General features: G+C 38.2%; 1 protein-coding gene across 3 annotated transcripts in view; it reads left to right on the top strand.

Annotated features, from left to right (window-relative positions):
* Window positions 1–18842, top strand: part of LOC126416572 (nidogen) — a 346239-nt gene that overhangs the window by 323385 nt on the left and 4012 nt on the right. For all 3 annotated transcript variants that reach the window (XM_050084321.1, XM_050084322.1, XM_050084320.1), the window contains 3 exons: window positions 7332–7503; window positions 7723–7898; window positions 10747–10855. In XM_050084321.1, coding sequence (XP_049940278.1) covers window positions 7332–7503; window positions 7723–7898; window positions 10747–10855 — 457 coding nt within the window. The remainder of the gene's footprint in view (window positions 1–7331; window positions 7504–7722; window positions 7899–10746; window positions 10856–18842) is intronic.

Below are 18842 nucleotides of genomic sequence, written 5' to 3'. Positions count from 1 at the left end.
GAATGAATGGACTCCCTGCAACACTGTGTCATCCTGCACCATTGGTCCGAGACTAGCATCATCCAGACCAGGACATTATTGTCCCATGCGTAGGCTGTGATTAACACCACAACACAAACAGTTCGATTCGAGCGGTGCCATGATTGCGACGCATGGACTTTTGATGAATGGCATCACATTGTGTTCAGCAATGAACTGCACTTCTGCACTACCCCAAATGACCACCATCAGTGAGTATCGTGATGATCTGGGAAGAGGTCCTATTCTCCAACGTTTACTGAGGCATGGTAATGTTACTCCTCGCACCTCGGTCTGGGAAGCCATTGATTATGACTTCAGACTGGTAGTGACTCTGAGGGCACAGTGGTACATCACAGACACTCTGCATAATTATGCAGGGTGTATACAACCTGGGACAACCAGGAGATCCGGGAAAAACCCGGGAATTTTTTCATCCGGGAGAAAACCAGGAAAACCCCGGGAAGTTTTTAGAATTCTGGGAATTTTTTGTTGTTTTAGTTTTCAGTTAAATTTTTGTAATTTTGACCAGTAAGGACCGATACCCTAACAAAGGATATTACTATATCTTGTGACTGTAGAATAATACTGCAGCATTAAAACATGAACGAGAGAAAAAATGAAAATAAAACTTAAATTGCAAAGGAAATGTGCCATATAAAATAACACAGTGCACATACAAGCGTCTGCCAACAGCAAAATATGTCAAAGACTTTAGGAAGACTATGGAATGCTTCGTAATAACAAATTGTCTCCGATGAGCGTGACGTAACAACTGTTTACATTAGATTCATTCAAGCAGTTATGAGCGGGCTCATGCGCACATGCAGTTGCATATGAGATATAGTTTCTCCCGTTTCTGGCTACTGAAACCTGGCTGCTGGCTGTGTAAGCAGCAGTAGCAGCAACCAGCGACATGGGGTACCTGGAAAATTTTACTGGCTCGCCCAAGCTGCCAGATTCACGCGTGCACAGCAGGCCCGGATCTGGTTGGGGAGCAAACCGGGGTATCTGAGCTGGGTGGCAATTTCAGGGGGAGGGGGCAAATTCATATTCTTGAGGAAAATAACCTTGTTTCACAAAGCACGTAGCATCCAGTGCACTTTGGTCTATCGATTATTCATATGATTTTGAAACACACCCCTGCTGGTTTTTGAACATTTTTGAACACATTATAAGTTGATTTCTGAGTGAATTATAAGTTGATTTTTGTATGCATGCATAGTGTGCATGATGTCTCTGCCAGGGGAATCCTCGTCACATCTAGAAATGAACTTTACTGCAGACAAAATGGGACGGGGCTATACGAGCTGACAGGAATAAAGCCGAACCGGTGAATGCCAACTGCTGCTTGTTTATGTGGTTGATTCGCTTTGCAAATGTTCAGCGTTGTCATAATTACTAGCAAAAATCTGTAGATTCAGACTACCAGAGTGGAAATAAATAACTAACAGGAATAACAGGTGAGAAAGATTATGTATTACCTTCTCGGTGTATCCAAGAATGTGAAATTTGAACAGAAAATTTTTGACCAGATCACTACACTAGACAGGGCTAGTTGTAGCCGTCATCTATCAGCTGCTTAAGTTCCATTCTGGGAGTAGCATAGAAAAGGCATTATACAAACACGTAATAACGCCTAACCAGAGAATAATTGCTGGATAACTAAACCGGTGATTGTGGCATGGTTAGTAAAGGTAACTGGAGAATGAGTTTTGACGGTGCTAGGAATAGTTATAGAATTAGTGATGACAAGATTGTTTCTTAGGACGAGGAAGGAGAAGAAATTATAGAAGAATATGACTATTCCAAATTTATACAAAAATTTCGTTCTACCACTTTTCGATCTCGTACGTGAGAAACTGGAGCATATGAATGAAATGTGAAACTATTTCCTAACATAAAACTTTTTCATTGTAGTAGGCCAAATAGATATTTTGTATTGGTACTTCGTGAATTATATTGTCGTACTATAAAAATAATCATTATTGCCAAAACAGTCTCGCTTATTTGGAGTGTGTTACAATTGCTGCAATATTAGAAAGGCCTATTTTGTTTTATCCAGCACAAAGTGACAAAATAGATGTAATCAGATCTAGAAACCACACCAGTCTTGGGTATTATTTGTATTAACAGCTTTTTCAGTATTAGACAATGACATTTCGATTTTTCATGTAGCAAAATGTTTGATGAACTTTGATGAGGTAATAGTTCTTTCACAGAAAGGCAAGCATGCCATGTAAAGCTGCAGCAAGATTAGAGAGAAAAATTGCTAGGACCTAAGGATTGAAGATATGTGTACTGTCTTGCCTGTCTCTTGTCTTTACTGGTGTTAGGTATCCTATATTTAATTTTATGTCACACAGAAAACCGGTTATTAGCTAATAGGCAATAAAGAGTCCAGATTTTCTGAAGAGTTCTTGTTCTCCCGGTTACAAATAATCCCATCCAGTATTAAATGCTTTATATATATATATATATATAACTGCTCCCAGTTGGCCGGTTTGACATCCTGCCCATATATATATATATATATATATATATATATATATATATATATATATATATATATATATATATATATATATATATATATATATATATATATATATATATAGTGCCTCTCCTGATATATATATATATATATATATATCAGGAGAGGCACTACATGACATTTTAATTTCCACTGTCCTGAAATAGTTTGATGGAATCCATTACGAAATATACACGTTTGAGTTCCACAGAGCAAAATACAGTGATGTGCGGTATAAGAATGTTGTCTGAATAGATGTGGCACTGCACTTCGGCACACTTAAGACCAAATAACATGTCTTACATTTCCTCGGACTGTTTCCTTTTCATTTACTGCTCTCACACCAAATGAAAACAAGACAGATTTCTGTGGCTGGGAGCTATTGAGTGAATTAAAATACATTCACATAATTACAGAAGGCTAAAATATGTTACTAGTTTCAGATTTTATTTTATTTCCACCTTTCTGACAGTCAAGCATTAATCGCCTCGCAGAACAATGAAGTTATTTTTGTCGGTCTGCTGAAGAATTTTGGCTTTTATTAAACTTTCCTGCTGAGGCAGTTAATTTATTTGAAACGAAGTGTTTAATTCCACACTATTGACTAGTTTCAACTGTTAGCTGCATTCAAGTGCATGTTTTCATCTTCTAGCACGTACGGCATTATGCCATAATAAAGAACCAAACATGAGATAATACAGCACTGGTACTCCAAGAAAATTTACATCCTGAAAACCACACCGAAAAGCTTAATATCAGGTCGAGGCCTACGTCAATGGGAATCTGGACATATTAATGTGTGCTTTAATGCAAACTACTCATTTTAGTATGGTTCACAAAATTCTGATACTCTTAGAGTATTTTCTGATGTCTTGTTTCTTTTATGACATAGGCCTAATGTAAGTAAGATCTTTTAATGTTTTACACATATGAACACACAGGCTGCCTACGTCACCGTAGCTGTGCAAGTGCGGCGACGCCTCTTATCTGACGCTGTCTGGCAATTGCTGAAATTAATCTATTTCTAACAGGTCGAGGAAAAATATTGCGAATTGTGGTTCAAAAAGCATTATTTTCAAAGCAAATTTACTTTTACTCAAGATGAATTATGTGCGAGAATGTACGATGAATTTTTTAAATCACAGAGTGTTTGCTCTCGTTTAAAAATCAACCCTTTGATGATGAGCCATTTAGAAGAATTTTGAGCCCAGGAGATCAGAGATTTATGTCGGTATTAAAAGTTTTACTGGTGTATTTGTGCGATGTATCTTAAAGTGTAATAGGCGCTAAATAGATCAACATTATATGTGAAAGTTTAGCTTCTCTTGTAGCTTATTAATCTTCAAGACAAATATTATATGTGAAAGCTTTGTTTTTCTTGTAGCAACACTATGTATATTAACTTAAACCATTAACTTTTCTTGTTGGTGGAATTCGAATTTATACTTTCGTAATACAAAAATAAACAGTCTACATGTTGCTGCACATAAAATCATATCCATTCAAAGGATTGGTAAGTTTTACAGTTCGATGGAAAGTATACTGTCACTTACTACAGAAAAAGTGTATTTTCACTCGGGAGAAAATGTATTTTTAACCGGGAGATCTGGGAATTTTTTTCCTTGTCCACATATACACCCTGTTATGTTACCTCTCATGCAACAGTATTGCAGTGTCATTTCATTACAGGACAATGCATGTCTATACATACCACATGTCTCTATGAACTGTCTGCATGATTATGAAGTACACCCATGGCCAGCAAGATCCCCAGATATGTCCAAATAGAACATGTGTGGGACCAGTTCAGATATCAACTCAGTTACAGTGCTAGCATCCAGGATATCAAGGATCAGTTACAACAATTGTGGGCCAGATTGCCTCAGGAGAGAATATGCCAACTTTGACACACTTCCGAACCATATCAGTGCATGCATCCATGCCAGAGGGTGTGCAACATCATACTGATAAATGGGCTCATACTGCCAAGTTCTATGTAAGTTTGAATCAGTTTTGTAATCATCAAAATTACATCACAATCCCTCTAAGCCCATAAATTTTCATTTCAGTTCCTCTTCCCCTTCTGGGTGCCTCGTTTTTTGTCAGGCAATGTATATTGAATGAGAAACTCAATAAGAAAAGACATGTAGCTGTATTCATTTACAAATAAAATCTGTTATACTAACTATTCTTGATGTAAAACATCATTCCTAATGTCTTTATTTTCTTGTATAATCTCAGCAGCCATTCCAGAGAATGTCATTGATTGTGTCTCTGAACTATTTACCCACAGCCAAGATCAGTGTCATGCTTGCTTGCTTTCCTTTCACAGACTGTGCGCTTAAAGACAGAAATTTGTGAGTCGTCTTTAGCAGACCTTCCTCATACTTATTGCCTATTAGGTTGATATTGGTGCTGCAGATGTCTATAGCCTTGGATGAATAAAATAGTATGTACTCTTTTAACCACAAGTTTCTGCCAGTTTATTTACCAGACAGTGCTTGTTTTGAAATATTGACATTCCAAATTGATTTCATAAGTACGGCGTGAGTTCATTTGAGTATGTGGCATTGACAGTTGTTTTCAAATTGCCATAAATGTGTATATCCATTAGGTCTGTTAATGGCAACTAGTGGCATCGCCCATTGGCTGATAGTTACTGGTGAATTATGCACAATTCATGAAACCCTGTGAACAAGGCCTGAACAGCTGTTTTTAACATTGGCACTGCTGGTGGTTTTGTAGATGCTTTGAAAAATCTGCTGATACATAGCGTAGAGGTAACTGAGATCAATAAATGGCATTGCTTTTGAACTAAATGCTGTAAGGGCATCTAAGTTAAAAATGTTAACAGCTTCGGACAAACCTACAACTAAGAATGTCTGTATGCATTCGACAGTTTTGTAGTTAGCTAAAAGTGACAATTTTCTGAGGAGAGAAAGTGTCATTTGGCAGTAAGGCGTGACCCATCACTGAGCCTTCTGTGGTGGAATTTAGCTGACCTGCAGAAATGATGAGAGCTGAAGTCTGCTTCTGTGGTGCGTGTTGGACTGTCTCCCTGACTCACATGACCACATGCAGAGGTGCACTTTAACCACTGAGTAAAGTTTTTGCTGTTGATGCAAGAACTTCAGGATAGCAGCATGCTGCTCTTGTTGTTGCTGCTGTTGCAGTTTTAGTTGTTTCTGGTGCTCCTGCTACTGCTGTTGCAGTGACAGCTGTTGTCAAAAACTTTAGATTCATAGTACTATTACAGAGTGTGATTTCATCGCTAAATATGCGATAGATTTAAGTCCTCCTAATTACTTTTCTGACTGCTCTAGAAATGAAAACATAAACCATAACAGCACCAAAATCATTAGCTGGGCACAGAACATAAATTAATAATGTAAACCAGACAGTCCAAAAACAAAAGCAGAGTCATGATTCTTCAGCTTCTCCCAGCATATTTCATGATGAAACAGTTCACAGGTACATGACTGGATGTAGTGGCCAGTGGCACAATATTTCAGCAACTGACAAAATTGCCACCATTGGCACACTTGGTGATGACAACATGGCCGCTTGGCGAAATATTGTGTTTGTTGGACAGTGATTTTGACATCTGGCCATTCAGTCGTGAACTATTTTGTCAAAAGAAGGGTCATTGCATGTGTAGCTATATGATGATCGATTAAATATATCATACAGCACAGAACAATTGCTGATGCTGTCTAGGGACCAGTGACACTGCCCATGTGACACACCGGGCCTGCAGCTTGTGACCAGGTGCCACTGTGATAGGATGGATACTGCTTTGGTCCGACTGGTTGCTTCTGGCAATTAGCCATGCAAGTAGCCTCTGAATTACAGTTCTTCAAAGCTACATGCATCAATAATAACTATTTTTATGAAAAGATACAGAAGAATGCTGAAGATTAGATGGGTAGATCACGTAACTAATGAGGAGGTATTGAATAGAATTGGGGAGAAGAGGAGTTTGTGGCACAACTTGACAAGAAGAAGGGACCGGATGGTAGGACATGTTCTGAGGCATCAAGGGATCACAAATTTAGCATTGGAGGGCAGCGTGGGGGATAAAAATCGTAGAGGGAGACCAAGAGATGAATACACTAAGCAGATTTAGAAGAATGTAGGTTGCAGTAAGTACTGGGAGATGAAGAAGCTTTCACAGGATAGAGTAGCATGGAGAGCTGCATCAAACCAGTCTCAGGACTGAAGACCACAACAACAACATGAAAAAATGGATATTTCTGTGCACATACCTATGACCAGTTTGTCTTCTTTCAAACTCAATGTTATAATAAAATAGCTTTAAACAGTATAAATAAATTCAAGATCTGAGTATTAAATGCTGTGCTAAGTTACAAACTCTAAATTATTCAATAACATAAATGTTACTACTATACTATACATGTTTGAGCTGCTGTAGATTAAAATGAAAGGAAGCCAGTTTTTTCAGTCAAAGTTGCCTAAATCTTAAGTGTAAAAACCATCTGAGTTAGGTCCGTGTTTTTCTAATGGGACACTGCTGATCTGCCACTTTTTATCCATGCATAAGGAATAGTTTTAAATTTTAGGCTGTACTGCTCCTCAGATATTTTTATTTTATAGTGGACAGTGAGTGATTCATAAACACATTTAATTGTTTCCTCAGGCAGTTGTTTATCTTTCTAGATTCAGTGTGAAACACTGAAAATTATTATTATTATTATTATTATTATTATTATTGTTACTGTTATTATGTCTGTAACATGCTAATATATTGGATTTCAAACAGATATCCAATCACCAGAAGGCATCAGTATAGACTGGGTGTCTCGTAACATGTTTTGGACTGATTCTACAAAAGATACTGTGGAAGTAGCAAATTTGGATACTGGTCTCAGGAAAGTCCTGGTCTCAAAAGGCCTTGTTAATCCTCGTGGCATTGCTGCTCATCCATCCAGGGGGTTAGTACTAGTAAAAAGTTATAGATGTTTTTTGTCATAAAATTTGTATCCTAATATAATTTACAAAGACATAGAATTCATGGAAGTTTTCAGTTTCCTTGTCACTGAAGATTCTGTGAACTCTTTCATGTTACTGCTACTGTACTTCTGTATGATATTTTCATACCTGTAGCTTCTTAATCTGTGGCTAACGTATTTTTTGAATGTATTTGTCAACAGAAAAATTTTCTGGTCTGATTGGAATCGAGCATCCCCAAAACTTGAATGGGCCAATATGGATGGAAGTGATCGTCAGACGTTCTTGGAAGGGCCATCGGTACAATTACCAAATTCTCTTGCTATTGATTTTGAGCGTGATGAACTCTGCTGGGCAGATGCAGGGACAAAATCTATTGGTGAGCGGATCACATGATAAGTTAACTGAAGGAATACTATTTCTGATTGAACATTTCATCCAAAAGAAAAATTTACAGTGTTGGTCTTCTCTTCTCTATTCTTCTGTAGAAACTAATCATGTTTCAAATGGAATGACTTTTGTGTAGCCTGTCTTCATTGTTTATTTTATTCAAACTGTTTTGCCTATATAAGCTACAAATATTATATCTAAAGGTCAGAGAATTGGGGCTTTCTTTCTTCAGAAGAGAAAAGAGAAATAAACAGGTGGTGAAAGATGTGGGATGTGTGGAGGAGGGCACTGGGTGTGCATACAAGCTTGTAAAGAAATAATAAAGTAACCAACAGTTTGCATTATTCATGACAGAAACTAAAGGAAATAAAATGTAAGCATTTAGCTTTAGAATTCATGGCCCTGGAAAAGTTGATGAATCCTAGTTTGGTGATGTCTAAAGCACTACGCTTTAATATAACTTTTTCACGTACTACACTTAGATAATAAACAACTGACTGAACAAAGAGTAATTTCTATAGCATTACTTAAAAAAGAAGTAGACATGCACAAACCTTGCACAAAAAAACATAGAAAAATAATTAACCATCAACACTCTTCCTTAATTGTTTTTATTCTTAATTCTTCAAACACTTTACAAGTATGTGGTTTAAGCAGTATGTCAGCAAGTTGATTTGAACTTCCCAGGTTTAAATTTGATAGTCATTCCAACATATGTATGGCAGCTTGATTGTCAATACACAGTTCTGTTGATTGATACAAACTAGAAATTCCAAGTTTTGTCCAGGGTGTCTTATCCAACATATATCATCTATCAAAGAAACAGCAGCTCAGTATTCTGCTTCAGCTGTTGAAGTTGCCGCAAGACATTGCTTTCAAGTAAACCAAACAGTAAGTCCTCCTTGCATGACAGGAACTCCACTGTTGCAGCATCTAGTTGAAACATAAACTCCATAGCCAAAATAAGCATAGGCAGGCAGTATTGAGCCTCCATCAAAGAACACACTTCAGTTCCTTTTAGGTACTGAAAAATGCTTTTCACCATTTCCCAGTGACTAAACATTGGTTTATTACAAAACCTGCGTAAGTAATTAATACCAAAACTAATATCCAGATAAAATATTGTTGCAAGGTACAGTGCGTACAGCTTCTCAGTAGGATTCAGTCCTTCCAAAAGGCTAATCACTGACAAGATTTTCTTCGTCTGTCACTTTTCCAAGCTCCATAGACTTAGCTACTGGTCTTAAATCGTTGAACTATCTTAATATTTTCTTTGTATACATAAATTGCTTTACAAAAATTCCCTGTGAACTTATTTTCATTTCCATCCCAAGTATGACGTAAGGCTTCAAGACATCACAGAATAAATCATCAGATACTAGGTTGTTCAAAACTGCAGCACTGCTATCTGTCCTCCTTCCAATAACTAGCCCATCATCAACATGCAATGGTATAATGATGCTTCTGTCTTGATTACTATATATACAAGGGTCATCACCAGAATTAACAAATCCTGATGACATCAGACAATTCTAGAATTTATAATTCCAAATTTTTGGAGCTTGTTTTGGGTCATGTAAACTCTTCTTAAGCTTACAACATGTGTTTGTACCACGTTGAATCCCATCAGGTTGATTCATGTAGAATGTAGATCTCTTTTTGCAGGTCACTGTATAGAATGTCTATCTTTTCTATCAGAAGTTGTTGTTTTCATTTTATTTGTTGCTGAAAGACTAAGAAGCAGTGTAATTTATTCATAAAGTGGTACAGGAATAAAGTTTCTGAATAGTCCAATCATTCCTCAAGCACAAAACCTCTTGTAACTTGTCTGGCTTTATAATGTTTGTCTTATTTTTTACACGGTACCAAGTGATGGGTCAAATGTTTTACATTATTTAACTCAAAGTTTTCAGTTTTTCTCTGTATCACTTTTTTTTCTTACAAGATATTTGAAATAGAAATCTCTACAACTCACGCCAAAGATCGCATTGTTACTGCATTGCTGAAGATCCATTTTGTAATCTATAAATCTGACAAGCCATTGGCCATGTAGTTTTGATGACAAGATCCTATTTTGTGTTATGTAATCAGATGACACACTGCCACCTTCAGAGAAATCAGAGAATAAGTCGTCAGATATATGGTTTTCTTCTGGATACTTGAATACAATAGCTTCTTTATCTTCTATTCTTTTGTCAAATATGACATTATCAGAGGCAATGATGTCTTTTTCATCAGGTAGGTAGATTCTATAATGAGGCAAATCCAAATCATATATATGACAGAGGTTACCTTTGTCGATTTCTTTGTAGTATTTCTTTGTTTGCGATCCTCAACCAGAACATAGTAGCCACATCCAAAACTTCTCAACTTAAGTAAACTCTATTTTTCCTCCAAACCACAATACAGCAGGACTTTTCCCTCTTACTGAACTTCTACCAGTTTGATTTAGCATAAAGACTTCACAATTTATTGCTTCAGCCCATAAATTCTCATTCAGGTTCAGTGCATTCATATACATCATGTTTGGGCAAGAATCAACTGACTGATCAAAGATTAATTAGTACACCATTATTTAAAAAAATGTGGAACATATATACAAGCACCTTGCACAACATATAACAACAAAATAGAAAAATAACTGACTCTCAACAGTTAAGTCTTTTTTAAAAAGCCGCTCTTGCCAAATGTTACTAACACAGCAGATGTTCTGAGCAGAGTTGTCCCTCTTCAAACCATATATTACTTATAGTCAAAACATACTCCTTAAAAGAATTTACTGGTTGTTTTCTATTCTTTTTACAGTATAAAATATTTAGAGATGTTTTTCATTGCAGCTTGCATTGGTATTTCAACATCACAACAAAGAACAATTGTTGCCAATGCTAGTTACCCCTTTGGGCTTACAATATCACCAGACAACTACTACTGGACAGACTGGAATACGTAAGTATTTGACCAATATTTTTTCATAATTGGACTGTTACTCACTCCAGCTTTTCTTCTATTTCTGTAAGTTGTGATGTTTAGATGATCAAAATGAATCAGTGTGGAATCGTAATATTTACAATAGTATTTGTGCACAAGAGTTTTTATTTTGTTTCATAACCAGTTTTGTCAGTAACGATCATCTATAGATCAGTTCTGAAGACACATGAAGAGTGTGTACATAGTTATAAGTGAAAGCACTGCACCATTAGCTACAACATCTGCATAAAGTGTGAAAAGCTACAACCTGAAAAACAGAATATTATCATTGTAGGGCAACATAACTGTTAGTAGAATAATATAAAAAACATTTTCAAAATTTCTGCCAAGATTGGCATCAGAAAATAAAATACACAATAAAACTGAAGCAAAACACAGTGTGTGACCTGTACAGCATGGTCAGTGTTGGCATACTATGCTTGCAGCCACGGCACAAATCACCAGAGAGGCTTAGCCATTAGGTGTCATTTGTTGGACACACAGTTTACAGATATGTGTGTGACAAATAAAGAACAATAATAACAGAACCCAGAATTAGCATGTTAACATATTAACACTACAATAAAATTATTCAATTGATCAATATAACAAATCCCTGGTAGAATAATAATTTATAGAACAGTTAAAATAAATATGGTAACAGGTGTATTATGGCATGCTTAATGTATTGAAAGAAGCATACAAAGACATCAATAACATAAGCAACAAAGACACTAGGTTAACAGAAACTTAAGATAGGATGAGAGTTAAAAATGGATTTTGTATCAGGTGAATTTTAAACACACGAACACTTAAAAAAGGCAGGGAGGATAATAGGCAGGTAAGACATGGGTGGATGAACTTGCTAAGCAAGCTGAAAATAATGGTAAAGTGCAGTATGGGAGGAAAAAAACAGGTGAAGTAAAAAGACAAGTAGTGTTTTCAACAATAGTAAATAGTTCATTAGCACCAACAATTACATCCTTTAAATAAATTTATAACTATTTAATTGACCACAGAAAAGTTGCAAAACTGAAAATATACTAATGAGCAGAAGTCGCTAAGCCATCTACTTGATTAAATCTTTATTGAGCATCAACCAGAATGCCTTCAATAAAAGAAAGAGAAGCTGCAAGAGCCACTATACCTGAAGATAGGTGGACAACACTGCCAGATGCTTCTGCAGGAGGTCCACTTGCTTTAACTGTAGTGCAGTTTTCTACTGCTGACTTGACACCAATGTTTTAGTGTGAAAAGCTCACTTTTGTTTTCTCATCAAATACAGAAACCAATAAAGTAAAATTGATACAGCATTGGCATAGTTCATGGGTTTATTACTACAACAAGGCAACCTACCTGGTTCTCTTTCCTCATTAATGTGCAAATACTGACCTTTTCAATTACTTTATATTTTCTATTATAATTATATGAATATAATAGAGGGAAACATTCCACATGGGAAAAATATATCTAAAAACAAAGTTTCTGTAACTTACCAAATAAAAGCTTTGGTACATTGAAAGAGACAATAACAAACACAAACACACACACAAATTTCAAGCTTTCGCAACCCACGGTTGCTTCATCAGGAAAGAGGGAAGGAGAGGGAAAGACGAAAGGATTTGGGTTTTAAGGGAGAGGGTAAGGAGTCATTCCAATCCCAGGAGCGGAAAGACTTACCTTGGGGGGGAAAAAGGATGGGTATACACTCGCGCACACACACACACATATCCATCCACACATATACAGACACAAGCAGACAAATACAGAGGCAAAGAGTTTGGGCAGAGATGTCAGTCGAGGCAGAAGTGCAGAGGCAAAGATGTTGTTGAATGACAGGTGAGGTATGAGTGGCGGCAACTTGAAATTAGCGGAGATTGAGGCCTGGTGGGTAACGGGAAGAGAGGATATATTGAAGAGCAAGTTCGCATCTCCGGAGTTCGGATAGGTTGGTGTTAGTGGGAAGTATCCAGATAACCCAGACGGTGTAACACTGTGCCAAGATGTGCTGGCCGTGCACCAAGGCATGTTTAGCCACAGGGTGATCCTCATTACCAACAAACACTGTCTGCCTGTGACCATTCATGTGAATGGACAGTTTGTTGCTGGTCATTCCCACATAGAAAGCTTCACAGTGTAGGCAGATCAGTTGGTAAATCACATGGGTGCTTTCACATGTGGCTCTGCCTTTGATTGTGTACACCTTCCGGGTTAGAGGACTGGAGTAGGTGGTGCTGGGAGGGTGCATGGGGCAGGTTTTACACCGGGGGCGGTTACAAGGGTAGGATCCAGAGGGTAGGGAAGGTGGTTTGGGGATTTCATAGGGATGAACCAAGAGGTTACGAAGGTTAGGTGGATGGCGGAAAGACACTCTTGGTGGAGTGGGGAGGATTTCATGAAGGATGGATCTCATTTCAGGGCAGGATTTGAGGAAGTCGTATCCCTGCTGGAGAGCCACATTCAGAGTCTGATCCAGTCCCGGAAAGTATCCTGTCACAAGTGGGGCACTTTTGGGGTTCTTCTGTGGGAGGTTCTGGGTTTGAGGGGGTGAGGAAGTGGCTCTGGTTATTTGCTTTGGTACCAGGTTCGGAGGGTAGTTGCGGGATGCGAAAACTGTTTTCAGGTTGTTGGTGTAATGGTTCAGGGATTCTAGACTGGACCAGATTCGTTTGCCATGAAGACCTAGGCTGTAGGGAAGGGTGGCAGCTGTCATAATGGAGGTACTGTTGCTTGTTGGTGGGTTTGATGTGGACGGATGTGTGGAGCTGGCCATTGGACAGATGGAGGTCAACATCAAGGAAAGTGGCATGGGATTTGGAGTAGCACCAGGTGAATCTGATGGGACCAAAGGAGTTGAGGTTGGAGAGGAAATTCTGGAGCTCTTCTTCACTGTGAGTCCAGATCATGAAGATGTCATTAATAAATCTGTATCAAACTTTGGGTTGGCAGGCCTGGGTAACCAAGAAGGCTTCCTCTAAGCGACCCATGAATAGGTTGGTGTACGAGGGGGCCATCCTGGTACCCATGGTTGTTCCCTTTTATTGTTGGTATGTCTGGCCTTCAAAAGTGAAGAAGTTGTATGTCAGGATGAAGCTGGCTAAGGTAACGAGGAAAGAGGTTTTAGGTAGGGTGGCAGGTGATCGGCATGAAAGGAAGTGCTCCATCGCAGCGAGGCCCTGAACGTGCGGAATATTTGAGTATAAGGAAGTGGCATCAATGGTTACAAGGATGGTTTCCGGGGGTAATAGATTGGGTAAGGATTCCAGGCGTTCGAGAAAGTGGTTGGTGTCTTTGATGAAGGATGGGAGACTGCATGTAATGGGTTGAGGGTGTTGATCTACATAGGCAGAGATATGTTCTGTGGGGGCTTGGTAACCAGCTACAATGGGGCAGCCGGGATGATTGGGTTTGTGAATTTTAGGAAGAAGGTAGAAGGTAGGGGTGCGGGGTGTCGGTGGGGTCAGGAGGTTGATGGAGTCAGGTGAAAGGTTTTGTAGGGGGCCTAAGGTTCTGAGGATTCCTTGAAGCTCCACCTGGACCTCAGGAACGGGATTACCTTGGCAAACTTTTTATGTGGTGTTGTCTGAAAGCTTACGCGGTCCCTCAGCCCCTACTCCCGACGATCAAGTACCACAGTTGTGGAACCCTTGTCCGCCGGAAGAATGACGATGGATCGGTCAGCCTTCATATCACGGATAGCTTGGGCTTCAGCAGTGGTGATGTTGGGAGTAGGATTAAGGTTTTTTAAGAAGGATTGAGAAGCAAGGCTGGAAGTCAGAAATTCCTGGAAGGTTTGGAGAGGGTGATTTTGAGGAAGAGGAGGTGGGTCCCGCTGTGACGGAGGACGGAACTGTTCCAGGCAGGGTTCAATTTGGATAGTGTCTTGGGGAGTTGGATCATTAGGAGTAGGATTAGGATCATTTTTCTTCGTGGCAAAGTGATATTTCCAGCAGAGAGTACGAGTGTAGGACAGTAAATCTTTGACGAGGGCTGTTTGGTTGAATCTGTGAGTGGGGCTGAAGGTGAGGCCTTTGGATAGGACAGAGATTTCGGATTGAGAGAGAGGTTTGGAGGAAAGGTTAACTACTGAATTGGGGTGTTGTGGTTCCAGATTGCATTGATTGGAATTTTGAGGTTTTGGAGGGAGTGGAGCTGGAAGTGGGAGATTGAGTAGAGACTGGGTTTGTGTGCAATGAGAGGAAGTTGAGGTTTGCTGGAAAGGTTGTGAAGGGTGAGTGAGTTGCCTTTCCGGAGGTGGGAAACCAGGAGATTGGATAATTTTTTGAGGTGGAGGGTGGCATGCTGTTCTAATTTGCGGTTGGCCTGTAGGAGGATGCTTTGAACAGCCGGTGTGGATGCGGGAGAGGAAAGATTGAGGACTTTTATTAAGATAGGAGTTGACGGGTGTGTTCATTGGCTGAGTTGATGTGTAGGTGAAGGATTAGGTGGGAGAGGGCAATGGATTGTTCAGTTTGGAACTGGTATAGGGACTGATTGAAAGAAGGGTTGCAGCCAGAGATGGGAACTTTAAGTGTGAGGCCTTTGGGGGTAATGCCAAATGTCAGACAAGCCTGAGAAAATAAAATATGGGAGCATAATCTGGCTAGGGCGAAGGCATGTTTGTGGAGGAAATGTAAATAAAACTTAATGGGGTCGTTGTGGGGGTGTTGTGAGGGTGACATGGTATTAGAAGGTGGAAAGTGTAACATGAGGCTGAAATGAAAATGAAAAATATATGCATATGGGGAGAGATAAAGGTGAACTAGAAAGCAACTGGAGATCTGGTGTGAAAAAAGGCGAAAAAGTGTTGGTTAAAGCTGGGCTGTGTTGATCCTGCGGTGAACTGGGGTTGGTAGACAACGATGTGCATAAAGGTTGGGTGGTTGTGTTGCCGCCAAAACATGTTAAAGGGTGGAGAAATTCGGGAAAATTTCGAAAAAATTACGTGTAAATGTATTAAAAGGAGTGGTTTTGTGGTGGCAGATTATGAGAATGAGGCTAACACTTGTCTGACGAAGCTGTGAGACACAAGACACCTCATGAAGTATGGACTGGGAAGAAACCAGATCTAAAGCACTTTAAAGTCTTTGGATGTGAAGCCATGGTTCAGATTCCAAAACCATTAAGAGGAAATTGGGATGCAAAATCTCAAAAATATGTTTTGTTGGCTACTGTGAGGATTCAGAAGGCTACAGATTTTATAATCCTGTGAATAATAAGATAATAAGTAGTAGAGATGTAGTATTTTTGGAGGATTATAGACCTAAAATAAAGAAAAGTAGTCAAAATGATACAGTAATGCAACCAAACATAATGTGTGATAGTGCTGAAACAGGGGTGGAAACTGAAACAGAAGAAGATGTGAATAAAGAGGAAGCTGATGTGCTACCCGAGAATCAAATTGAGGAAGGAGATTCAACAGAGGAAGTCAGTTTAAGTCGGTCTTCACGTATAGCAAAACCAAAAGAATATCCAGATCATGAAATGTATGCTGCCCAAACAATAAACAACGAACCAATCACAGTTCATGAAGCTTTAGCAAGTTCAAATGCTCAAGATTGGAAAAAGGCTATTGAAAAGGAGCTGCAATCTTTTGTAGATAATGATACATATGAATGGGTTGACATGCCTGAAAATAAAAAGCCACTAAGAACAAGATGGGTGTTTAGTATTAAAAATCCTGAGAGTGCAATACCAAAATTCAAAGCCAGATTGTTAGTTAAAGGATATTCCCAGAAAGAAGGAATAGATTACAATGAAACTTTCTCACCAGTGGTGAAGTATTCATCATTAAGATACCTTTTAGCTCTTGCAGTAAAGGAAGACTTATTAATTCATCAAATGGAAGTGAAAACAGCCTACCTGAATGGAAGAGGAAATATAAGTGATTTCACTGGATGAAGTCAAGTGACCTTATCAGGGTAAAAGGAGAATTTGGCATTTGAAGAAAGGCATCTGGAATAAATGTTTGCATAAAAGTTTGATAAAACTAGGCATGTTACAGTCAAAGGCAGATCCTATTATATATCATAAAAGGAGCAATGAAGAAATTGCAATCATGGCCATATGGGTAGATGATTTTTTTATTTTAAGCAATAGTGAAAGCCAGTTGGAATTTTTTTAAAGAACAGTTACTGTCAGAATTTAATATGCATGATTTAGGGGAAATTAATCAATACTTAGGCTCGAAAATTTTAAGAAGTGCCAACAGAGAAGAATTATGGATTGATCAATCTCTGTACACAAAGAAGATCTTAGAAAAGTTCAATATGGAAAATTGTAAACCTGTTTCTACTCCTATAGAAAACAATGCAAAACTGCTAATAACTGATGGTGACAAGAAATGTAAGGAAAGTGTACCCTATTTGAAAGCTGTAGGAAGTCTACTGTGCTTAGCACAGACTTCCAGATCAGACATTGCATTTGCCACAAATGCAGTAAGCAAATTTTGCAGTGATCTGAGAGAAAAGCACTGGATGGCAGTTAAGAGAATGTTCAGATATTTAAATGGAACTGTTGATTATAAGTTAACATATTCTAAAACTAAAATGTAAATTTGGAAGGATACAGTGATGCAGACTGGGGAAATGAGTTGGAAAGCAGACACTCCATCAGTGGAAGTTGTTTTAGACTAATGGGAAGACTGATATCATGGTCTTGTAAGAGACAAAGAACTGTTGCTTTGAGTACTGTAGAAGCTGAATATATGGTCTTGTCCTCCAGTATCCAAGAAGCTCTTTGGATCCATACACTGATGAGTGAAATAGAATCTCCTCCAACATTAAAGCCAACTGTGGTATTTTGTGACAATATGGGAGTTATTAAACTTGCAAAAAATAATGTCACCAATGTAAGATCCAAACATATTGATATAAGGCATCACTTTATAAGACATCATGTTGAACAGGGGAATATAATACTTAGTTATCTACGCATGGAAGAAATGTTATCTGATCTCCTAACTAAGCCTCTCAGTAAGGACAAATGTCAGAAGCTGATGAAACACTATGGTTTAACCTGGGGTGTATAGCATTGAGTATCTGAAAAATATTTGTTCAAGAGGGAGTGTTGGGGATATGTGAACAAACATTTTCCAGTGTGCATAGTGGCACATAAGATATGATGTGCAGAGTGCGTTAGACTCTATAGAATATACATGTTCCGTGTTTGTTGATGGGGCAGTGTAATATAATTTGGTAGTCAAATGTATTAATATGTGTTGTACGAATAAAGCATAAGTTTATTTTGCCCCTTAAATAGTTGTTACCTGTCATTTAGCTGTGTTAATCTGCATAAACTACAACAAATATCAGTAACATATCTGTTCTTTTCCCTTTATACATTAAAATCACAAGTTCCAACTTCTGTTTCGTGTTGGCTGGATGAGTTGTTTTGTGTGTCAAAACACTTGTCAGATTTCTCTACAGAGAATTTTTGGCAAGAGTTAAACTGTTTTCTTCACTCTCCCAATTTGTGGAATTTTTCTTCATGGTTGTCTAGCTGGGGAGTTATGTTATTGTTGGTTCTAAATGATATCTTTTGTAACAAGATTAGCAACCTGCTGTGATCCATTGCCTAAGTAAGGTAAGGAACCATACGGTAAACAATTTTGATTAATATATGCTTTAGGTATTGTTTTGAACAAGGGAGATGTTCCTTAATGTTTGACCAGTCACTGTGTTCTATAGACTGCCATAACTATAGCCTGGATACCTCTTGGCTAACGACTAGTTCATTAGTAGTCTGGAACAATGAACTGATATGAGCCTACTAATAAAAAATACACCAACTTTTGCAGAATCAATGATGTGAGGAAAAAAACTGATATCTCTGTCTCAAAAACATAACATTCATACGTTAAAGGTTGTTCAAAATCGTAATTAAGAAAAACTAATGTCACTAGGTTTCAGAGCTTAATATCTTTCCAGATATTATTATTATTATTATTATTATTATTATTATTATC

Source organism: Schistocerca serialis, chromosome 8, assembly GCF_023864345.2.
Source record: "Schistocerca serialis cubense isolate TAMUIC-IGC-003099 chromosome 8, iqSchSeri2.2, whole genome shotgun sequence".
Taxonomy (NCBI): Eukaryota; Metazoa; Arthropoda; class Insecta; order Orthoptera; family Acrididae; genus Schistocerca; species Schistocerca serialis.
The sequence above is the reverse complement of the archived record's forward strand: the minus strand, read 5'-3'. Positions and strand labels throughout refer to the sequence as shown.